The 25,420-nt window shown below is 43.7% G+C and overlaps 1 protein-coding gene across 1 annotated transcript in view; it reads left to right on the top strand.

The window, feature by feature from the left end:
- Positions 1-25,420, top strand: part of LOC139530132 (cytosolic carboxypeptidase 4) — a 151,654-nt gene that overhangs the window by 43,897 nt on the left and 82,337 nt on the right. Inside the window, exons 7-18 of the mRNA XM_071326251.1 lie at positions 136-173; positions 9,173-9,381; positions 9,680-9,839; positions 11,167-11,234; positions 13,373-13,489; positions 16,685-17,127; positions 20,848-20,931; positions 21,538-21,627; positions 22,074-22,222; positions 22,709-22,796; positions 23,083-23,215; positions 23,426-23,579. Coding sequence (XP_071182352.1) covers positions 136-173; positions 9,173-9,381; positions 9,680-9,839; positions 11,167-11,234; positions 13,373-13,489; positions 16,685-17,127; positions 20,848-20,931; positions 21,538-21,627; positions 22,074-22,222; positions 22,709-22,796; positions 23,083-23,215; positions 23,426-23,579 — 1,733 coding nt within the window. The remainder of the gene's footprint in view (positions 1-135; positions 174-9,172; positions 9,382-9,679; positions 9,840-11,166; positions 11,235-13,372; positions 13,490-16,684; positions 17,128-20,847; positions 20,932-21,537; positions 21,628-22,073; positions 22,223-22,708; positions 22,797-23,082; positions 23,216-23,425; positions 23,580-25,420) is intronic.

Here is a 25,420-nt window from a genome sequence, read left to right as displayed (position 1 = left end):
TGCCTCTGTGCTTATGTAAACTATAAAATGCTGACTGGGACATTGGAGAGGTGCCCATCTTCTTGGTTTTATTCTGCAGAAGGAGAGCTCCTTAATCACTGTTGTATGTAAAATGACTTCTCTTTTCTTTCGCAGGGCAGCAATCGATGCACTGGCAGCACTTTTATGTTCAAGTAAGTATTCTTCAGCCCCTCTTACTCATACCTTACCTTCCATACTAGGAGTCTGGAATAGTTCTATCCCAATCGACTGTGCCATTGGCTGTCTCAGATGATCTAGTTCAAGGCCATGAGAGTAATCAGGATCATAATGGAGAGGAATATTGAGTGGCATTTTGTGTTGGATAGCCTCGACTCCAGCCGGGTAATGTGTCAGATGGTCTGTGCCACAGGCTTTGTTTTGACCACACAATTAATCTATTCTCTCGATATCATTCCCCTTAATTAACTGGTCAAACGTGGTCATTTTATCGAGTCTGTTGACGAGCCATTGTTGTTTTATAACTATTAATATTATGCAAGCATGGAAGCGTATACACAAAATATGGTTTAGTGATATAGGGAAGCCAGCTGTGAATTAGCTCAGTGCCATTTTGTACATAATTGTGATAATATTCCAGGCAATTTACTTTTTCAAATGAGCACACAGGAGACTGTTCTTCTGTAGTACCCTAGAAGTTGTTTTGTGACCGGGGCTTGAATATGGATATGAAATGTATAGTAATGCCAGGTTTAGCAATTCTGCTAGCAGAGGCATTGGTGAAATATGCATATATGACAAGCAATGCTATTGGGATTAAAATGAAGTCTTTTTCATTTTTACTTAGCTCACATCTTCTTGGGTGATAATAGTGCACATCTAATCTCCATGTCTGTGTTAGCCCTCAGAGTGATCATCTTCATGAAATGATTGAATTGATTTGTTGTCTTGCACCCCTTCCCAGTCGGATTCACTCAGTTGAAACACAATCACAGTCAGTATAACATGATTACACAGAGGTTCTCCACAACTTTACAGCTTGTCAGACAATGATTTAATATCACATCTCCCTCACTGGATATTTGCTCATAACTCAAGCTATATTAGCTATTGATATTGTAGTAAATGTTAAAAATCACTTTAATATTACTCCCTGTGTGCTTTAACAGAACCGTTATTTCCTTTAATCATCGAGGGAAGCATTTTTTTCCTCCAACAAAATGAAGTTTCTGTTTTCTTCGGGCATTCAAAATGCGTAAAGGCATGAAAAACACACAAGCTCAGCTATTAATCTGCCAGGGAGAGGTTGCTCAGCTCTGAGCTGTTATAACAGCCAGGGAGAGGTGTTCTGGTCTACCTGTGGGTGGCAGTGTGACTCTGTGCCTTACTCAGCTCCTCAGCTCTCTCTTTGTGTATACAGGCTCTGCACCTGTTGATGCACTGCAGTTGCTGAACGATTCTACTTGTGAATAACATTAGGCTCCTGGTTCTCTCTGAAGCCTATTTTAAAGATGTGCGCCTAGGCGGGGATGGTGCAATTAATTCTCTTTCATTCAGCAGCAATTTCCAGTGCAGTCGCTGCTCTTTGTCTATGCAGTCCACAGGGAGCTTTATTACGCTTTGTGATGTTTTTTTGACTTTCCTGGTTTCCTGTTCTCTCAAGGGGGATGTGAGTCAGAGGTTGTCGATAACCATCGAACAATTCACCTCCTTCTTCCTTGTATGGTTTGACGATCAGTTAGTTGTGCATTTTAATTCAGTGCTACACATTTAGTTGTCGTAGGCTAGATGATGTTTCTGTATCAAGCTGCTCAGACGGCAGCTTCAAAAGATGGCTTGACGTGAAAAGGAAGGTCCCAGATACATATTTTTTTCAGCTTTATTTTCAATGTTTTACCATTTCAACTAGGCTTGAGCTGCTTCCACTCTTACGCACAGTCCATGTGTTGATGCAGTATTTCTGGGCAGCTGTTATGACACAGTATCTCAATCCAAATTATACTCTCCCCATAGGATTAGAAAACCAAACCTTTTATAAACCTTTCTAGGATAATGAGATAGGCCTACAGCAAGACGTATTGCTTGCATACATACCTGTCCCTGTGGCTGTGATTGGAGTTATGTGAATTAGCTTTGTAGTATGCAGTACCTACCTATCCGCTCCTATACATCTGCATGCATTTCACCTCAAGTTGATCTCTTGTCCGATGGGAGAGCAAAGAAAAACCATTTCAGAAAGCTGTGTTTGGCAGAGGGCTAGATCTAGGTGATAGGAGGGGGAGAGAGCTGGACAGGGGATACCTAGTCAGTTGCACAACTGAAATGTGTCTTCCACATTTAACCCAACCCCTCTGAATCAGAGAGGTGTGAAGCCTGCCTTACTCTACATCATTTTCACCCAGGGAGCAGTTGTTGTTCAGGGTTAGCTGCCTTGCTCAAGGGCAGAACAGAACATTTGTCCACCTTTGCTGGCTCAGGGATTTGAACCCGCAACCTTTTGGTTACTTTCCCAAAGCTCTTAGCTGCTAGGCTACCTGCTAGCCAGAGTGAGATACAGAGAGAGGGAGAGGGGAGCACTTGAACTAGTGAGAATCCCCAGTCCTTTCTCATTTGTTTCCATACTCACGCAACACTCCATCTCCTGTGATCTACTGTCAGACACTGTAGTGGGGAGATGCACTTGAGCACTTCCCATGCTGCCCCAGTCCAGCATACGTCACAGTACCCATGTCAGGTTGACCTTCAACGCTAGCTCAGTCCTCTGTGGACTACTGCAGTGGCACCGTAGATTCTCTATCAGTGTAGCTCTGGCTCTGGCATTGGTATTGGCCAGGCCCCAGTTTCCTCATCAGATACAAGGATGCGTTCTGTTATAAGATCAGCAAGCTGTGTCAATGGGAGTATACACATTGTCCTCCCCTTCACTGAACAGTAGAAAGGCTCACGGCCATTGTGAATAGTAGATGTACTTACGCTTCTGTTTATACCATCCAGACTGAACACGCAGCTAGCTACAGTAACTAAACAAAGCCAGAGTATTGCTATATAGCTAGTGCCTTTAAACTTAGATTACTAATAAAATGTTCATTCCACAAGTGCTGGCTAGACTAACAGTCTTTCCTTCAATTATGTAGCAGTTGTAGCACTCACTAGACCTTAATTATCATACCAGTTGGACTTCTTACCATATTCTTCATCTTAACAAGTTGTTCTGCCCAGTGCTATCGTCATGGAGCCTACATGCATTGTAACACAAACTGCCCTCATCTCATTGAGTTTCTCATCTCATCCCTTTTGAAGCAGTCTTCCTGCATTTCACATCTATTCTCCAAAAAATGCGTCATTATGATATCGAATGCCATGTGTTTTTATCTGACTTCGACACTTCAGTTCATTATAGTATTGTTTATTTGGCCTCTCAGTGCCAAGATGATGCGTGCTCTTATTGTGTTATTTGAATGAAATGCACAGTGAAGCATGGCACGGAGGAAAAAAGCGCCAGCCGGCATCAATTTGAATATGAATAGCTAATACAGCTGCTTGTAGTGAACATTTACCCAGACCCAGAGAGTAAACAGACAAGAGACGAATGGAAATGCAACACAGCTTTTTCTATAACACTAAGGTGGTGGCTAATACTTAAACTGATGCAAAGGTCACGTGCGAATAAATATTTGAAAAAGGTTTTCAAACTCCCTCAATACTTTGAATTCATTTAGCAGTCAAGCCTATCTGGAGGACATATGATGGATACTAAGTTTTGCCTTCTGTTAGGCCTTGCCAAATTATAACTGAAGAGAAGTAGAGGGGCTTCAGAGAGGTAGTTAAGTGATGCCAACAGGAGAAAGTGCTTCACGTTTCAAGTTTATTTCATTCTGTTGTGTTTCATTGTAATGAGGCTGGAAATGAGGACACTTGGGTGTTTCTACTGCTATTAAACCAGGTAGAAAAATGTTGCTGTCTCTAGAGAGCTGTGATAAAAGCTTACCCTGCAGATACTGAATGCAATAGTATGTATTTCTCCAACCATGACATCTCACGCTGTGTGTTATGCAGTATTCTACATCTTCCAAGAAAGACAACTCTCTATGTCAAAGTAATAACACTCATTGACCATAGGAACAAGATCCTTGACATTACCGCTGTGGGCTTGATAAATTGGCCAAGAATGCATTGTTAAGCATAGCTGCTCAATAAATATATACTATAGTACAACTACAGTGCATTTGGAAAGTATTCAGACCTCTTGACTTTTTCCACATTTTGTTACGTTACAGCATTATTCTGAAATGGATTAAATTGTTTTCCCCCCTCATCAATCTACACACAATACCCCATAATTACATTTTTGCAAATGTTTAAAATAAAAACCCAGAAATATCACATTTACATAAGTATTCAGACGCTTTACCCAGAACTTTGTTGAAGCACCTTTGGCAGCGATTACAGCCTTGACTCTTCTCGGCGTATGACGCTACAAGCTTGGCACAACCATATTTGGGGAGTTTCTCCCATTCTTCTCTGCAGATTCTCTCAAGCTCTGTCAGGTTGGATGGGGAGCGTTGCTGAACAGCTAGTTTCAGGTCTCTCCAGAGATGTTTGATCGGGTTCAACTCCGAGCTCTGGCTGGGCCATTCAAGGACATTCAGAGACTTGTCCCGAAGCCACTCCTGCGTTGTCTTGTCTTTGTGCTTAGGGTCGTTGTCCTGTTGGAAGGTGAACTTTCGCCCCAGTCTGAGGTCCTGAGCGCTCTGGATCAGGTTTTCATCAAGGATCTCTCTGTACTTTGTTCCGTTCATCTTTCCCTCGATCCTGACTAGTCTCCCAGTCCCTGCCTCTGAAAAACATCCCCACAGCATGATGCTGCCACCACCATGCTTCACCATAGGAATGGTGCCAGATTTCAGGCCTGGCATTCAGCCCAAAGAGTTCAATCTTGGTTTCATCAGACCAGAGAATCTTGTTTCTCATGGTCTGAGAAAGTTTAGGTGCCTTTTGGCAAACTCCAAGCGGGCTGTCATGTGCCTTTTACTGAGGAGTGGCTTCCGTCTGGCCACTCTACCTTAAAGGCCTGATTGGTGGAGTGCTGCAGAGATGGTTATCCTTCTGGAAGGTTCTCCCATCTCCACAGAGGAACTCTGGAGCTCTGTCAGAGTGACCATTGTGTTCTTGGTCACCTCCCTGACCAAGGCCCTTCTCCCCCGATTGCTCAGTTTGGACGGGCGACCAGATCTAGGAAGAGTTTGGTGGTTCCAAACTTCTTGCATTTAATAATGATGGAGGCCACTGTGTTCGTGGGTACCGTCAATGCTGCAGATCTGTGCCTCGACACATTGCTGTCTCGGAGGTCTACTGACAATTCCTTCAACCTCATGGCTTGGTTTTTATCTCTGACATGCACTGTCAACTGTAGGACCTTATATAGACAGGTGTGTGCCTTTCCAAATCATGTCCAATCAATTGAATTTACCACAGGTGGACTCCAATCAAGTTGTAGAAACACCTCAAGGATGATCAATGGAAACAGGATGCACCTGAGCTCAATTTCGAGTCTCATAGCAAAGGGTCTGAATACTTATGTAAACAAGGTATTTCAGTTGTTGTTTTTTTATACATTTGCAAAAAAATCTACCAACCTGTTTTCGCTTTGTTATTATCTGGTATTGTGCGTAGAATGATGAAGGAAAAAAAATATTTATCCATTTTATAAAAAGGCTGTAACCTAATAAAATGTGGAAAAAGGGAAGGGGTCTGAATACTTTCCGAATGCACTGTATTTAAATAAATCAAATCAAATCAAAATGTATTGGTCGCGTACACAGATTTGCAGACGTCATCGCATGTCCAGCGAAATGCTTGTGTTTCTAGCTCCAACAGTACACTAATATCAAGCAATACAATAACAATACACACGTAAGAAATATCAGAATGAGCAATGTCAGAGTCCGGAGTATACACTGCACAAAACATTAAGAACACCTTCCTAATATTGAGTTGCACCCCCTCCTTTCGCCCTCAGAACAGTCTCAATTCGTCAGGGCATGGACTCTACAAGGTGTCGAAAATTTTCCACATGGATGCTGGTCATGTTGACTCTAATACTTCCCACAGTTGTGTCAAGTTGGCTGGATGCCCTTTGGGTGGTGGACCATTCTTGATACACACGGGAAACTGTTGAGCGTGAAAAACCTAGCAGTGTTGCAGTTCTTGACACAAACCGGTTGCGCCTGGCACCTACTACCATGCCCCGTTCAAAGGTAGTTCAATCTTTTGTCCTGCCCAGTCACCCTCTGAATGGCACACATACACAATCCATGTCTCAATTGTTTCAAGGCTTAAAAATCCTTCTTTAACTTGTCTCCTCTCCTTCATCTACACTGATCATAGTTTTTAATTTATTTAACAGGTGACATCCGTAAGGCATCATAGCTTTCACCTGGATTCACCTGGTCAGTTTATGTCATGGAAAGAGTTCGTGTGTGTGTGTGTGTGTGTGTGTGTGTGTGTGTGTGTGTGTGTGTGTGTGTGTGTGTGTGTGTGTGTGTGTGTGTGTGTGTGTGTGTGTGTGTGTGTGTGTGTGTGTGCATGTATATATATATATATTTAAAGTGTAAAGACATTATGGACAGTATATGAATAGAAAAGGTGTGTACAGCAGTAGTTATATAGGATTAGCCATGACTAGAATACATTATGGACAGTATATGAATAGAAAAGGTGTGTACAGCAGTAGTTATATAGGATTAGCCATGACTAGAATACAGTATATACATATAAAGCGGGTAATACAGAATGTAAACATTATTAAAGTGAGCCCCCACAAAAAGGCCCTTAATAATAAAGCCATAATAACATTTGCGATGTGGCATAGGCTACAGTTGAGCAGAAGCGTTTTTAGCATTTCCACACATGGGGAACATTGTCATGACAGAAAGCATTAGCTGAATCTTCTTTATTACAACATAGTGACCGGAATGAGTGGCTACACTGACGCTGACAAACTGAGTTCAATCTGGTCTTGAATTCAAACAAACAACAGCCCAGGCCAATGAGGTGACATACAGATTGTAGAATATTTGGAGGTAATATATATATTATAGGCTACAGTAGGCTAATAAATACAAGTTCCAGTGGCACACTGATTCACCCAACAATGAAGATGAAGCCATACTGCAGGATACTACTCACGGTGATGGCCGATGCGCTCCTCTTGGCAATAGCCTATTTCACGGTGAGCTACTTTGAAAAACAGTGCTGCTGTTCACCAAAAATGTCTCTATTTAAACATTTGCAAAAGGCAAACAGACAGCCGCAATCAACCATAGAAAAATAATGTATAGATGACAGTTCCCATTGAAGTTAGGACTGGCAGCTATTGCTAGCATACCCATGAGTTTATCACTCAAACTGTCAGAGTGAGAGGTTCTAAAATCCTTCTATGGATTATATGTCTATGGGCACAATGCTACAAGCTGTATATTTGGCGCGCATGCTGCCCAAATTGCGGCCTTCCTGACTATAGGCAACCGGTAACTGACAAAATAAATAATAATACAAATAATAATAAAAATACACTATATATACAAAAGTATGTGGACACCCCTTCAAATTAGTTGATTTGGCTATTCTTGTTGCTGACAGGTGTATAAAATCTTTCCTGAAACAGGAAAGGGCCTTCCCCAAACTGTTGCCATAAAGTTCGAAGCACAGAATCGTCCATAATGTCATTGTATGCTGTAGCATTAAGATGTCCCTTCACTGGAACCAAGGGGCCTAGCCTGAACCATGAAAACAGCCCCAGACCATTATTCCTCCTCCACCAAACGTTAGTTGGCACTATGCATTCAGGCAGGTAGTGTTCTCCTGACATCCGCTAAACCCAAATTAGTCTGTCAGATGGTCAGATGGTCAAGCATGATTCATCATTCCAGAGAATGCGTTTTCACTGCTCCAGAGTCCAATTCCGGCGAGCTTTACACCATTCCAGCCGACATTTCGCATTGCGCATGGGGATCTTAGGATTGTGTGCGGCTGCTTGGCCATGGAAACCCATTTCGGGAAGGTCCCGACTAACTGTTCTTGTGCTAATTTTGCTTCCAGAGGCAGTTTGGAACCTCGGTAGTGAGTGTTGCAACCGAGGAACTCTGCCTAGAAGTCGCCTCTTCACCGTTGACTTGGAGACTGGCACTATTTAATGAAGCTGCCAGTTGAGGACTTGTGAGGCGTCTGTTTCTCAAACTAGACACTCTAATGTACTTGTCCTCTTGCTCAGTTGTGCACCGGGGCCTCCCACTCCTTTTTCTATTCTGGTTAGAGAGTCAGTTTGCGCTGTTCTGTGAAGGGAGTAGTGCACAGAGTTGTACGAGATCTTCAGTTTCTTGTCAATTTCTCGCATGGAATAGCCTTAATTTCTCAGAACAAGAATGGACTGACGAGTTTCAGAAGAAAGTTATTTGTTTCTGGCCATTTTGAGCCTGTAATCAAACCCACAAATGCTGATGCTCCAGATACTCAACTAGTCTAAAGAAGGCCAGTTTTATTGCTTCTTTAATCAGGATAACAGTTTTCAGCTGTGCTAACATAATTGCAAAAGGGTTTTCTAATGATCAATTAGCCTTTAAAATTATAAACTTGGATTAGCTAACACAACATGCCATTGGAAGACAGGAGTGATGGTTGCTGATCATGGGCCTCTGTACGCCTATGTAGATATTCCATAAAAAATCAGCCGTTTCCAGCTACAATAGTAATTTACAACATTAACAATGTCTACACTGTATTTCTGATCAATTTGATGTTATTTTAATGGGGGAAAAGTGTCCCCAAACTTTTAATGGTAGTGTATACTTAATTCTTTTCAAATGTGCTTTCTCTTGGGCACCCCACTGGCCTGGGCCCAGGGGCTTTAGCCCCGGTAAGCTCCCACATTTATCCGGCCCTGGGTAGAGTACCTAGTGGTGATGACTATTTCAATGTCCACAAAGCAGTAGTTATATAGCAGGGCAGAGACATAACCCTTGGCCACAGCAGTGATCTCTAAGGAAAGGTAGGTCGAGCCACAGCCTGTTCATCCCGCTACCATCCAGAAGGCGAGGTCAGTACAGGTGCATCAACGCTGGGACCGAGAGACTGAAAAACAGCTTTTATCTCCAGGCCATCAGACTGTTAAACCATTTTCATATCTTTCTTTCAGAGGCCAATGTCAGGGCCGCTGTGGCCAAGGGTTACGTGTCTGCCCTGTTGAAGCTGTATGAGGACTGGCACAACAAGGACCCGGACCATGAGACCATCCCCATCCGCCTGGCCCTGCTCCATTGCCTGCACCAGACCACCCACTGCAGCGCTGGCCGGGTCGCTCTGGTGGCACAGGGGGGCATCAGCCTCCTCTACCACACCACACAGGTATACCCACACATAGCTTTACGTGCTACCAGTCACTGTTATAAGCAATAACTAATATCCCTTACTTTAATTGCTTTTTTTAACTCCTTTGTAATTTCTCAGATCTAATTGCTTTAATGATAATGGTTTTTTATAATTGGAGTTGGTATTGCCTGGCAATTCTGATTGCCCTCGCCAAGTTATTTGCGTATAATACAGAGCTTGATTGTAATGCTGGATAATGCATGCTAATGTGGGTAAAAAAACCTAAATACATGTAGGAGGTGGCTGTGTTTCTGTTTGTGTTGCTGTTTTGAAGACCTGCCTGGCCAGTAACGGTCTGGAATATCTGGTGGAGTATGCTGTCCAGCTGATGAGGAAGTGCTATCCTAAATGTCCCCTGCCTCTGACCTCGGATCAGAGTGTTTATACCTTCCCCCTGCCTGGGAGGCCTGCTGACACTGCTCCAGGACCCCAAGGTATTGTTTGCCTATCTCTATTTTCATCAGCCTCTCTCCCTCGTACACTTTCTCCCTTTCCTTCTCTCTCTCTCTCTCCCCCTCTCCCTCCCTTTCTCTCTCCCTCTCTCTCTCTCTCTCTCTCTCTCTCTCTCCCTCTCTCTCTCTCGACGTCTCTGTCTTTCTCTCTTTCTCTCTTCGCTTCTGTTTCTCTCTCTGTCTCACACTCTCTCGGATACTATACTGGGAGGCGTGTGATGTTTAAAATGTTGATGTAACTGCGAGAATATGATGAGCGACATTATCCCACTGTGAACACACTGGCAGTGGTCGGCAGTGATAAAGTCTTCCTGCCATGTTTGTCATTCAGCGAGCATAGGCTTGGTTACCCTGGCAACCCTGGGTCTCTGAGGCAGACTCTTTAGATGCCCACCTCATTTCTCTTAGTGATGAGGCACACTTCATCTGATCTGCCTATAAGAGGGCGGCAGTGAAACTCTGTGAGAACAGGATGGAGCACAGGATGATCCATCCACAGGAAAGAATAGGTATGCGCCATGCATTAATGTATGATTGTACGTGTTGCTGAACTACAAACTGGCACGTGCTCTTACAACGTGAGAAAAATCGGAAAAACCATTGAAGATCTATATATACAGGGACCAACAGGGACATATTTGACAGCTTTCGAAACGGGATACTGTCTGCAGCGCCGCACATCAACATGATCAGCCTGCAACGTTGAAATGTAGTGTTTCTCTGGTGACATCAACGGTGACACACCTCTAAAATCTGCTAGAGGGCAATGGTTCCTTTAAGACCCCTGCAGCTACCGATGCCACACGGCCCTCTCAGTAATGACCCTCCAAATTGAAATACCTTGATATGGCCGCCGTTGCTACGAGGCAGATTTCATTTTGCCATGTTCCTAGCTCATTCTGGTGCATTCTTTTCATCTGTCTGCTGAGATAGCCCTGACTTCACCTCTCTCATCTGCCAGTCGAGTTAGCAGACTAGAACATCAGGCTGACAGGTCTACAGAAACAAAAGAAGATCAAGTTTTGCGTTTTAAGTTCAGGCACATTGCTGTAAAATCCACATGAGACAGACGTGTTAGGACTTTGTAGGGTATAAAAGATACAGGAACATATCGAAGCTGTCATGTTTTTTTGTTTTGATCCCTGCCACACGTCTGTACTGTGCATTTCACATTTTGCATATTAGTCATGCACACATACATCACATGTCAGACAGGAACAGATTTCTCACGGACCAGTTTGTTTTGATCCTACACAAATAGTGCAAAAGCCTTTGACATTTACGTCTTCGTGTCTTTTCTTTTCCCAAGATGTCAGCTTCGAAGATGATAGTGACGACGACATTGAAAATGAAGAGGCTGACTGCGGCAAGGAATATGTGAGTGATTTGTGATCCTCGCTCGGAGGCAACACACACATGCACACGGCAGTCATGCGCACACATACACACATGCAAACACTCACTCACTCAAGCACTCGCACCCAGTCACACTCGCACAGGCACAGACGCAATCTGACACATGCAATTTTCCTCTGTAATTTCTCCTAAATGAGTAAATGGGAGTGTATTTGGCTGATCCGTTACTTGTGAAAAGGAAGACGGTCTGTGCGTGCTGTGAGCTTGACGTGTAGTGCTTCCTGTCTTCACGTTACTTCAATAACAGGACCTCTGATGGAGGCAGAAATCAATGCCACCTCGCTGCTTTCGTTCAAACCCCCAGTGTCCGATCTGGAGCGTGAAGTCCCGAGCTCTGCTCGTCGGCTAACTAGCGGATCTAAAATGTGTTAGATCCCCAAGGTGAATTATTTGAAAGTTCGCTTTGAAATAAATAGTGATCCATTCTGACTAATACATTTGTCATCACACAGGACCACGTGCTGACACAGACCAATCACGGGTACAAGGAGGCTCGCGCCATTATGCACACTCTTTGCACGTGTCTCTCAGGCAGGATGAAAATGACTACATCGACCATGATCCTTTGGTAGTTATGGCCATTTTCACCGGGATTCTTGGCAATTTTTGGTGCCATTCAGCCCCATTCAGCAATATGGCGTGCTTCAAATTCAAATACTTCCGGCTTCATGCGCCATTGGGAGTTGTCCATAGGAATACGTGGATACCGTCAGCGCTGCCACTATCTACAGATTTTAACGTCTATGGTTCGAACACGCTGAAGCCCCCATTATCCTCCTCCCTCCTAACATATCCATTTCATTGTATAGACCCAATCTGATGTGGCCAGAGGCTAGGCGCGGCTGTGACTGTTTGTGAATAGCAACATTTGGCACGCTGCAAAATCGACTTGTTGTGGGTAGAGGGAGAGGAGGAAGGCAAAGCCAGGGTATCAGATCCATGCTGACAAACACCAGCAGCCACATCTATTATCTGACACATTTGTGTATGTAAAGCAGCAGGAGTGTTGTGTTCTACTGAGTTACTGCTGTTTTTAAGTCTGAGCGCTGTGTGCTGGTTAGTGGTTAGCATCCAGGCCCTGCTGCTGGACACTGTCAGAGATGGGGCTCTTTAGCAGATAGATACTGTCCTTAAATGACCTCACCTACTTAATCGGATATAGCCCAACTCTCTATCAAGTGAATGGGTTTATCATGCTGCTAGTGGACTGTTCAGTGCAGGACAGTATGTGTCTGAGGAGTTGTTGTTGTCTGTTGATGAGCCTGACGCCAGCCGTTTGTTTACCTGCCTCCTCCCTCTGGAGTCCCAGAGTCAAAGGTTTAGTGTATTCCTGATTAATGGATGTACGCACCAGGTGTGTCGGGGTTTAGAGTGCAGACAAATAGAACAGAGGTCATGTTGTCTGGATGTGTGCAGTGCTGATGTGGCGGTAGAGCTGGGAGGATAACCCGAAAATGATAGAAATCGGTCACTTACCGTGAAGATTTAGCTAATTTTGCTCATGTTGTGAATTACGATAAATAACCTACTGAAGACTTGTGAAGTTTGAAATTAAATACATTTGCATTTATGGGTGATTGTTAATGGGACAATCGATAGCTACAACATTCAAAGTAGCAGTTGTAGTTTTAAAGGTAATATATATAAAAACAACTGTTGTGCACATTATAGAGGCAATCAGCTGTTGAAGCAATAACATAGTGTACTCCCCACCACTGTTTTGGTAGAAAGTGGTGGGGTTGGGACTGGAGAAATGTAACCAATCTCAAATTCAAAGACAGAGCTATGGATGCAAGGACTGACCGTCGATAGTTTTAACCATGTTGAGGCTATACAGTGGGGTACGTCAGTTCAACTACGCTCATGAGGCATGTATAAGTTATATTCTTCAAGAATCAATTGGTACATATCATTAATTTATAAGTAAGAAAAAGTATGCAGCAACTGCTGATTTCCCCTTTAATGTTATAAACGTTTCATTAAATTTGTCGTGATATGGATTTCTGTCCATATCACCCAGCTCTATGTGGTGTTACAGCTCTGTGTGTGTGTGTGTGTGTGTTCGTGCGTGTGTGCGTGTGTGTGTATCACCCTGGCAGGATGATGACCTGGAGTCAGACGTGAACAAGCTGCGGTCCCGGCCAGAACCTGACAGGCCCCTGGAGCAGCTGGGTCAGTACGTCAGACTGTGTCCTGAACTCCACCACGACTTCCAGGTAAACATTGTTCTCCTGTGCCCTATCCCTCCATCTCTCCCATAGGAGTCCAGTTACAGTATCAGACATTGATGGTCTGCTCTAAATAATATGTTATCAATACCATATCATAGCAAATGCCTGACTGACTCTCAGCAGTTAATATCCATAGCTACTAATTTATTGGTACATTGTGGAATGTGTTTAATCAATTGTTGATTCTAGCAAGGCTCCAAGAGCCCAGCCTGAGGTGGATAGATGTGTGGATACTAGATGAGTGTCCCATGTAGCTCAGTTGGTAGACCATGGCGCTTGCATTGCCAGGGTAGTAGGTTCGATTCCTACGGGGGAGAAGTATAAAAATGTGTGGAATCACTACTCTAAGTCACGCTGGATAAGAGCATCTGCTAAAATGACTGTGCATTATGCCTATCCTAAAAGTCAATCTAAGTGCTGACCCCACTTCTCAGGTAAACGTTTTCTACTCAGCAAGACCCAGAGAGCCTGGGAAGTGGTCTGACTGTGAGAGGCTGATAGCTGGTAGCAGGGTATGACAGCCACTATTATCCTCTGATAAGCAAACCGTTCTCAGGGCAACACTCAAAATCATTAACCTCTATGGAACTTCTGGGTAACAGTGTTTCGGGAGCAGAAGGATTCTAGTGAACCACAACGGGATTTCATAATTTGCGTCAAATTTCCATAGATTTCCTTTCTTTACAATTTTCTGTAGGATTATCAGGGTAATACTAATAGGGTATCTAATTTCACAAGTGAGCTGTTGGCATTTAAATTGCCCCTATAACTTGACTGACATGTGTCAGGCAGTGTGATACCCCATGACATTGTGGTAGACTTTAGACTGTTGTTGAGTTAAGGCAAATTGAAACGCCAACAAGCCTGTGAGAATGTATCTCCTCCCGCTGCATGTCTTCTCTCCTCCTGGCGCAACTCTCTTCATTTCAATGATATCACAAGATTAACTGCCTCTGCTGAAAAATACTTCTTCCCCAATTAATTTGCGGCTGTCTCTCTCTACTGATGTAGTAATTCAGCGTGCCATGAAACAACAAGACAATTAGGTTAGTTACATTCCCAGAATGCCCTTCTTCGGAGAGGGGGCAGAGATTACACAGAAAGGTCGAATGCATTTTACATTCCTTGTTCACACGAACTAGCGGTGCATTTTATTTTGGCTACTACAGTGTGTGTTCACGTTTGATTATAGTTTTAATTCTATGTGGAAATAGGACTCTGAACACACAGCAGTGGAAGTTCATTTTCTCTGAGCATTGGTTGTGTTTCAAAAAGAGAAAACTATTGCAATGCTTAGACAGGCGACGTACAGTAGGCATAACTTATCCATTATTGAAGTTATACCTGAGTGATTACATGTAATGAGGTTGTCATATCTGCTGATCTCCATGATCAAACAAAACATAGTAATAGGCGTACAGTACCTTGATACAGCGTGTGACTACAAGGTAAAATAACCATGGTTCATTTATAAATCCTCAATCTGTTTCCTTATATTTTTAATCTTGTCCAAGTCCAAGAGATATGCTTTCCCTGCCCTGGGGACTGTAGTATAGGCGTATGGGAGTGGAAGGCAGACGGGAGTTTTCTCCCCCTTACGGTCAGATGCCTGAGGAGACTGCGGCTTACTTTGATCAGAGCTGCTTGTATAACACCTCTCAATGAGACCCTGGTTGTCCATTCTCCACTTTTATCCCAGGATCTTCAAGACGTTCACTGCAGCACAACTCCCAGGTGTTCCTCTAATTATGGCTTTGATTATTATGAGTCGTTAGAATGTGAGCGTCGATTTCCGTCCTGCACCTGCATCATATCTACGGTTTAATCAAGAGAGATTCTAATGATGATGTTCTGGAAATCGCAAACAGCACAATCATGTTTTCAACAGTCCTTTTTAATTTGCTGGATTCAGTAATCAAATTGACACTAGAGATTCGATCTATAGTGTTTGTTTATGGGGAATTTTTCATTAAAAATGAAAAGGATAAGTCACATTATTCCTGTGCAGCGAGAAAGCGAGCTGTTTAAATTTATATGCTATTTCGTTTAGTTTTGTTTCACATGGTACACATTGCTTTGTTGAGTGCATGAAGCCAAACATGCATTATTAAAGCCCAAGAAGAATGATGCCTTCAACTTTTCCCCCTGAAACCTGCTACCCTGCTTTGACTGCATAGTGCCTAGAGTGATTTTTCAAAACATTTTAGCAGATGCTCTTATCCAGAGCGACTTACAGAAGCAATTAGGGTTACGTGCCTTGCTCAAGGGCACATCGGCAGATTTTTCACCTAGTCGACACAGTGTTTCAAACCAGCAACCTTTCGGTTACTGGCCCAACACTCTTAACCACTTTCTTTTTCTCTCCATCTTTCTTGCTCTGCTTCAATGATACCTACAGTATGCATTTCTGCATTATACTGTACATATCCATTGGTATTCAGCTCTGATTTTAATGCTAATATGATGTGAAAGGAAGTGAATCAGCAAGTGCGCAGTGGAAACACTGAAAAAACTCCCAAACTCATAAGTTTAGCATAACTGCTGAGGGCTAGAGGTTATGAGATACAAAGAACACACAGTAAAAAATCTGGGTTTCCAGACATTCCCACATGCTTTACTTAACCTTTTACATGCTAATCAATGCCTGTGCCCGTGAACACTAGCCGTTGACACACATCGACTTTCTTATAGCTTCACAAGCTTCAAGGAATTAGTCTCCTGACTCCTCTCTGTGGAATCATAGAACAATTATGCATAGGTTTTAAATTGATATTCAAGTTGCGAAATTGCAAGGATGGGGCCAATGATGCTTCATATTTTCTGCTTGTCAGCTGCTGTAATTGCTAGACCTCATCTGCTTTCAATATCAAAGGACTGAACACCGTTTTGATGTCACTGGGAATGGGACGTTAAATATATATTCTTGGGGGCACCATCAGAGGTGTTCTTTATGTTTTATTGACCTTAAGATGTATTTCTCTTTTTACTAATGAATGCATTTTAATGTTCCTTTTTTATTCGATAAGATCCCTTGAGTTTATTATTTGCATTGAGTTGTTACGACGACAGTATATTTAGCTAATCATGGCTGGTGTGCACTTTAAATGTAACCAGAGGCGAAGAGGGTAGCACATACCACCTGTAACCCCATTTAGGTTTACAGAGTACCATGTCTTTCAGGACTTGGACTCGGACTCTGAGGTAGATTCAAGCTCCGATGAGGAGGGTTTACTCAATGAGGACTTCAGGACTGATGGAAGATCCAGAGTAAATCTCAGAGATTCTCCATCCCATTCTCCCCTGGAGCACCCAGTCTCAACAGTAGAGGGAGACCAGGATGGCAAAGGAGAACCTCCAGAGAACCATCTGCAGGCCTGTGACTTCCACAGCCACTTCCTGTCTAGCTCCAGTGTGAAGCAGGACAGCCACCCTAGCATGGTAGACAGGCTGCTGGAGAAACACGGGGCCTGCATCCCCCACCATGACCCACGCATGTACACCGCAGCAGCAGCCCTCACCAAGTCCATCCCTGAGTATTCCATCTTAGCCTTCCCTGACTTCTGGGGACATCTCCCTCCACAGAGTAAAGAGCCAATGGCTGGAAGGAAACCCAATGTGCAAAGGTAGGTAGATGTCTCCATATGTCAACCAGTGGTTTTATATTTATGTAAGTTGAAGGAAAAATGCCATTGAGGACAGAAGAAATAGCACTGCTGTGGCTCCCCCTAACTAAATTGCAGTGATTGATGAGTGTGGGAATGATCGAGCCATGTTGATGTATTCATCACGGCATGATGGGAGGTCTTGTCTCAGTGTGGTACTAACCCATTAGACCCATCCCATCACTTCATTTGCATAAATCCCATTTAAAGAAGGAGTTTATGGAGCGTGTTCGAAGCATGTCAGGAAGGAAGATGTCAAATATAAGCTTGGTCCTCCTACTTTCCCCACTGTCTTGATTCCTTTCTCTCTCTGTATTGTCGGCTGTTGCTCCTCTCTGTCACAGATGGCACAGCACAGATAGCATTCATCCTGTCAATTGTCTCGGATTGATTTCATTTTTGGTGTATGCCACCTTTGGAAAGTGGTTGATGGAAGCAGGTTTCTGGAAGTGATTGCCAGAAGAATTTTTGAGAAGAAACAGACATGCCGGCATGATTAAGAATCATGGCAAAATTTTCCCTGTCTTCTTGGATGGTCACCTCACTGTAGTGATTTAACAGTCTAACACCCTTCATTCAGCACTCTGGCAATGTTTGAGCGGGTTTGTTACTGGTGATGAGGGGAAAAATCGATACAGTTACATATCGGGATATTCTTTTTGACTATATTATCGTATTGTTTTGACAATATAGCAATATTCTTTTTGCGATAGTTGGCTGTACCTCCACCAAAACTCCAGTATTTTTCCTTCATAGCTTGTCTTCATCTTCTTTTTAAATAGGGAGCCAATTTGTTTTCAGCCCTTTTATTTCCCTGACTGATCAAAACAAATTTTCTCATGCTCTTTCTTGTCTCTGCAGCAGACATATGATGGGGCAATATGTTAGGAACATCGAAACGCAATAAAAATATTGAATTGCAATACAAATAGAATCGTGAAATTCGCAATACATATCGTATTGGCACCTAAGTATTGTCATAACATCGTATCTTGAGGTCCCTGGCAATTCCCAGCCCTCTTACTTTACTGTACACTTTTCCTGGTTGAATATTTTAGATCATACTCTATTTCTACACCCTACTACAGAGTAGTCAATATAGTTAGTCATTTAGAGGGGCCATACACAACAGTGGGAGATGTTTCTGGGCTTGAAACAAATGGTTTGCTGCTGCTTTCTGCAGAGTGAGTAATATAGGCTTACAGCATTGCAATGTTACGTTGATTGTAACTGGCAAATAATTCTGTAGCGTCTAAGTCAGGTTCAAGTGCTCTTTTTCAGTGTGAAATACCGGAAATATTGTAAACAATAGCATGTCATTGAAGCGGCATATTATATGCAGATTTATTTTGACCTGTAGTGTTTCACACTTGAGCTGAGAACACAGTAGAAGACTTCTCAAACCTGTCAAAGGCATTATTCATGTCATTTCCTACACTAGAATATGCACAGAAAGATAGGACTTAGCTAGTCTTGAAATGTTTTCCACATCTGATTTTAGCATTATTTACAAGCAATGTGTAGTGTATTTGTATTCTATTATGTATGTGTAGTGTATTTGTATTCTATTAAGTTTGTTTATCCTTTTAATGAAAATGCTTTGGTCATTTGTTTCTGAAGCTTTGGGATTATTTGTGAGTCTCAACAAATGCTTAAGTGTCATTGACATGTGTAATCCATAATGGATAGATACCCACCTTTCGCTTATCGTTATCTCAAGCAGCCAAGCTGTATAATTTGTCAGTGCACAGGATCTTCGTCAGTCCCTTTCGTTCTACTGCTCCCTACTGAAGTCAGTCAACCCAAATGCATCCCAAAGTGCCAACCTTTTATTAAACACTTATTCAGTAATCTAATTAGGCTATGTGGCGGCTGCCCGGACCAAAACTTGTTTTCTTGGAGAACTTTTCAAGGTGCAAATGGCAGATTGTGTGGAAAGGAAGTTTATTTCAGTCATTTCACAGTTCATTGTGCTCACCCTGGGAAGAGATAAGTCTATGTTAGCTCTATTTAGTGTCTTCTCTGCAAAAGCCATTTTTCGGGACTTAAAGTGATTGACAGTCTGTGACATTTAGGTTGCACAGATGCAATTTTGTCAGGCGCTTTACTTTTTGGGAGTCTGTGTTCACATTAAATAGTTCTAAATACTTTTAAATTCAGCTTTCACTAGAAGTGTATGTAAATTGAGATGTCCCTAATGTAAAACACATCTAAAGTTTATATTTTTAGGAAAAAACAAGTCGACTCATTTCATTTGAAGGGCATCCCGTCCGCTGGGCCCCTCTTTCTTGAGAAAGTGTTTTCAGCCTCTCTCTAACTCTTTCTAACTCAGTGGGATGGTTACTGGCTGTTCTGTCCCCTCAGGACCCGGTGGGATAGAGCCAGGGCAGTGGTCCTCACAGGCATGGCCTGATCAAACAATCACACCCTCAGGCTTCATGCGGCCTGTGTCCCCCTAGCCTCCTGGTTATCTCCCAGCCTTTCTGATTGTCCTCTGGTGTATTTGTTTAGAGTGCTCTGAGTCAGAGCGCCCTGGACGGGGATGAAGGAGGGCTCTGTGGCTGCACTGGAGACTTTTCTCCTGCCTCGTCCTGTAATCCTATATTCAGAAAGAGGAGGAAAGGGATGGCGGTCTGATGCAGTGCTCCTCTGTGCCCCTCGCCTCTCCTCTTAATTTGGGGAGTGATAAGGGACCTTGGGGAGGTGGTGATGGGATAGTGAGAGGAGAGGAGAGAGTGAAGTGCACCACAGAGTCTCTCTCTAGCTACAGTGCTGAGAGAAAGGAAGTCCTGTATAGGGTACGCCTGTTGCTGTGCTGACTCACCACTCCACTACACAGAGAAACTAGGTCTGCATGGGGTTGGAGGCATTTCAGATTTAGTTTGGGGAAATATAGAAATGTCCAGTCGAATTGCCACATGCACTGAGTGTACAAAACATGACGTAGATTGACAAGGTGAATCCAGGTGAAAGCTATGGGATCCCTTGTTGATGTCACCTGTTAAATCACTTCAATCAGTGTAGATGAAGGAGAGGATAAATAATGTTTTTTTTGGTGAGACATGGATTGTGTATGTGTGCCATTCAGAGGAGGAATGGGCAAGACAAAATATTGAAGTGCCTTTGAACGTGGAATGGTAGTAGGTGCCAGGCGCACTGCAACGCTGCTGGGTTTTTCACGCTCAACACTTTCCCGTGTGTATCAAGAATGGTCCACCACCCAAAGGACATCCAGCCGACTTGACACAACTGTAGGAAGCATCGTAGTTAACATGGCCCAGCATCCCTGTGGAACGCTTTCGACACCTTGTAGAGTCCATGCCCCAACAAATTGAGGCTATTCTGAGGGCAAAAGGGGGTGAAACTAATGTTCCTAATGTTTTGTACACAGTGTACATTTACAGTATATGCCCGCTTTAGGCTGACTTCCAGGGTTTATGAACTCTAATGTAATTGTTTAACTCAATGAGACTATCATAACATGCTTTAGATGTCAAAATGCTGTACTATTTGTACTATTCATTTTGGTAATAAATCAATATTTAGGCCAGTATCAGCAAATCTAAGAGAGTAGTTGACGCAAAATACTTTCCATGTCTTTAGGAACGTAATTACAGAACCGTAGTTAATACGATTCTGTATTATCCTTGGTGAACATGTACTGTACTCTGTCTCTGACAGGAAGAAGGTGTTTGAGGACATCCAGCGTCTCCTCAACCCTGAGGACGTTATTGATGAAGTTGTGTTTGACCTGGAGGACCGCAGGTGAGTGTTAACAAATCAGCCACTCTCTCTAGGACTGAAGCCACTCCTCTCCACAGGCAGTTATCATATGTTCCTATCCTCTATGGACTGTTCATGGATGTCCGCCATAGTTGGTTGAGACGGGGACATTTCTGCTGAAATATCTTGCTTGTTATATAGAAAAATGTTGAAACAGCAGAGCACTTGAGTGCGTAGGTGGATGTCTAATGGAAAGAGGACATTGAGTAGAGATATTCCTGGGCTCTGCTGCTGCGGACTCACCTGTTTTGATTTGTCAGTTGACTGCAGAACTGCTTTTTAAGTGCCGTGGTAATGGAGGATGTCAGAGGTATAGCATGGATACTGTAAGAGCAGCTACACCATCCTGGTTGGTGTTGTGTTCTTACGGCATGCTTGATAATCAGAGCATCGCCAGGCACTCTCAGCTAGATTATGTGCATAATGAGAAGCCTCAGGTGCCATTTTCTGTTACTGGTCAGACTGATAATGGATGGGTCCGGTCACTGAAGTACAAAAGCTAATTCAAAATGACCATTACCCTCCTAGTCATTTTTGATGTAGTCAGGTACTCTGTATTAATGTACCCCCCCCCCCTTCCATCCCCAGCTCCCAGGGCTCTCCTGATCACTCCGACTCCCTGAGCTTCTTCTCCAAGTTTGAGTGCGGGAACCTGCGCAAAGCCATTCACGTCCGTAGGTACGCTTCTCCGCTTTGTTCCAGCTCCTTCCTGCTTCCTGGCAGAGACCTGACTACAAGTAGCACATTCCCCTCGGGGCTCATTTACGCTGTATTGAAAATCAAACAGAGTCTCTCAAACCTCTCCTTTTGGTTCTGTAAGGAAGGTGTCCCGTTGACATATTTCAAATCAAATTAAAGGTTTAGTCTATACTTGGACTGGAATTTCTTTAAATAATACATTAAGTCTTTGTAAAACCGTTGCACTGTAGAACAGTTAGAATACAACATAGACAGAAATACTTCTTTCTTCATGATGTAGGATGTGTCCCAAATGGCACCCTATTCCCTTTATAGTGCACTATGTTTGACAGGTTCTGGTCAAAAGTAATGCACTATACATGGAATAAGGTGCCATTTGCGATTCATACGTAATCTCTGTCTTCAACCTCCTCCCTCTTCCTCAGTCACGAGTACGATCTGATCCTGAACGCGGACGCCAACTGCTCCCAGCACCACCAGTGGTTCTATTTCGAGGTCAGCGGTATGGCGGCAAACGTGCCCTATCGCTTCAACATCATCAACTGTGAGAAAGCCAACAGCCAGTTCAACTACGGTAAGCACAGATAGCCAGTATAATGACACCTCACTGGATAAGCACCGAGGTAGATGATTGTCAGTATGTATTTTAGGTGTTTTAGGACCCCTGTGTTGTTGATCTGTCTACACGTTGGGGGGTTGGGGGGTTGGGGGATGGGTCCTCAATCCCCCTAAATGTGCCATTCCCAGTCCCCCACACTCAGGGCTCCTTCATTCTCATCCTCGTCCGTTCTAGAGCTCAGCAGTGGGCCTGGGCCACAATGGTACTCTCTAGAAATGTGTAATTGGAAAAAAGTACAATGTCATTTTAATAGTCCTTTAGGGAGTTTACTTTCTATAGATTTAGTAAACTGTACTGTATGTTCTCCCTGTACTGTGTGCTCTCCCTGTACTGTGTGCTCCCGTCTAACGGTGCAACGTTCTGTGTGGTTTATGTTGCATTGTTATCAATCTGTTCATTAGTGTATCGATACCTAACAGATGCCTTACTGTCTGTCCCCAGGGATGCAGCCTGTACTGTACTCTGTCAGAGAGGCTCTGGAGGGACGACCCAACTGGGTCAGAACTGGAACTGAGGTCTGCTACTACAGGTGAGTGACAGGAAGACATTTACACAACATTTATGCTACCATCACTCAAATAGGCTGCAGATACTTTTTTAACGATAGCTAGAAGAGTGAGATTTGCCATGTAATTTGGTGCGTGAACACACCATTATATATTTACTGATATCCATTGCATGCAGATTTTAATGGCTTGTTTGTTAGAGTTTGCGTTGTTCTGTAGCTAACAGTGCTGACACAATGTTACGGTCCCTGCAGTGGACTTCTCCAAATGGCATAACATTTTGTAACTTGAGTAATGCTGTTTTTGCAGAAACAGCTTCTGTCCGAGCCGAGGCCAAAAGAGCTCTTCCTTCTACACCCTAACCTTTACCGTGACCTTCAAACACAACGAAGACGTGTGCTACCTGGCCTATCACTACCCCTACACCTACTCTGCCCTCCAGGTACAGCACTCAACACCCTGCTGTGTGTGTGTGCGTGTGTGTGTACATACACCCACACCAGCCTTGAGGTAGTCTTGGCATTCTCCTTCCAGAGCATGTGTCTAGAGTGGTTATTTTGGATGTGTGTGTACGATCTATTTGTGTTAGCAATTATGCCCCATGCATCACGGCAGTTTATTTAACAGGCCAGTGGTTATCGCTGTGTTTCAGAGTCACCTGCAGGTGCTGCAGCGGTCAGTGGACCCTCGCAAGTTGTTTTTCCGCCAGCAGAGTCTGTGTAACACACTGGCTGGTAACCCCTGTCCCCTGGTCACTATCACTGCCTGCCCCTCCTCCAAAAGCTGGAAGGACTTGCATCAGCTGCGTGAGTCTACAAAACCATGCACCTTTGCTGTGTGTGTTTGTGTTTGCGAGCATGCGTGCGTGCGTGTGTGTGTGTGTGTGTGTGTGTGTCTGTGTGTGTGTGTGTGTGTGTGTGTGTGTGTGCACCCATCATGTTTTGTCCTGTGAGAGAGATACATGCTCAACATGGGCTCCTGATATATTTCATTTTTTTTTGCTTTTAGAATGAGATAAACACTCCAATCTAAAAATAATTCCAGACAAGAAGTGATGAACAACAACTCTATTCAATCAGAATCGAAAAAAAGTAACTTTGTGCCTCAGGTTAAGAAGTTTTGACTCTAGCTAGATAGCTAGCTACACAACAAAAAACCCAGCCAGCAGACTAACAAGCTAGCCAGAAAGAATGAGCTAGAACAAACCTAGCAAGGGGAGTTAATACAACTACATGAAACGACCAAACTGAGTGAGTAAACCAAAAAGGAGCACGGACTAACTTTAAACATATCTTCAGTTTTTTTTGTGTGTAAAGATTTGTTACTCTTTTTGCTGGTTTTTTATTTGAATTTTTTAAATATTTTTTTATAAAACAAATATTAGTTTTGCTGGTTTTTGAACTAAGTTAGAGCTATCAAGCAGCAGACAAACAAACCGGTTGCCATGGCAACGGGGCAGCAGAACATAGCAGCAGCAGCTGTAGTAGCAGAGCCCACAGGCACTATGTCCCCACTCCCCCTCAGCACTGAATCCATTCTCTACCCTCCAGAGGCCAAAAATGACACAACGAGGAAAGCTTTTAAACAGAAACTACTAAAGGGGAGGCCAGAAACCCTTTTCGCAGACCTCTACAAAAACGGTGATGTGAGTAATCTCATCTTTCTCACTGACCAGCCAAATGCATGGCGCTCAGCAGTCTGCTCTCACTACCCATCCATAAAGAAAGAGGGAATCTGTAATGGGTGGAAGCTGAAAGTCAAAGAGACAGACGACCCTGACAGCACCATGATAACAATCAACCTCTACAAGACTGGGACTGTCATGGTGCAAGGTAATCTTAGGCTGTTTGAAACAGACTTTCAGACCATTAAGGAGAGAGCGGAGAGAGAGAAGGACACCACCAGTGACATGCCCTCCCACAAGACAAACTCCACCAGCACCACCCTCACCCCTACTATCCCCACCCAAAAAGGCACATCCAGCACCTCTCTTCCCACCATAGTGGAAGACATGCCCCAGGAGGAGAGCAACCCCCTCAGAGCAGAGCAGGCTCAGGCCCTCCTCACCACCATGGCTGCCATGAGGGATGAGCACCAAACTGGGTCCTGCTCAGAGAGAGTGTGAGCAAACAGCAAGCAGACAACCACACCTTAGAAGAGCTCCTAACCAAGGTGCGGACAGAGCAGGACAGCAGCCTTGCAACACAGCTGAAAGAGGTTCAGCAAGAGAGAGACGGACTCAAGAGAGAGCTGGCTGATCTAACAAATGTGATAGAGGTGAGAGAGTTCCGAAAAGACAGGCAGAGCAGTAATAATGATCTGACCACACTAAGAGAGGAGCTGCAGGAGAGAAAGAGAACAGAGGACAGGCTGCAGGAGAGAAAGAGAACAGAGGACAGGCTGCAGGAGAGAAAGAGAACAGAGGACAGGCTGCAGGAGAGAAAGAGAACAGAGGACAGGCTGCAGGAGAGAAAGAGAACAGAGGACAGGCTGCAGGAGAGAAAGAGAACAGAGGACAGGCTGCAGGAGCGAAAGAGAACAGAGGACAGGCTGCAGGAGAGAAAGAGAACAGAGGACAGGCTGCAGGAGAGAAAGAGAACAGAGGACAGGCTGCAGGAGAGAAAGAGAACAGAGGACAGGCTGCAGG

This window comes from Salvelinus alpinus, chromosome 9, assembly GCF_045679555.1.
Source record: "Salvelinus alpinus chromosome 9, SLU_Salpinus.1, whole genome shotgun sequence".
Classification (NCBI taxonomy): Eukaryota; Metazoa; Chordata; class Actinopteri; order Salmoniformes; family Salmonidae; genus Salvelinus; species Salvelinus alpinus.
Note: the sequence above shows the minus strand (reverse complement) of the source record. Positions and strands in the feature narration are given on the sequence as shown.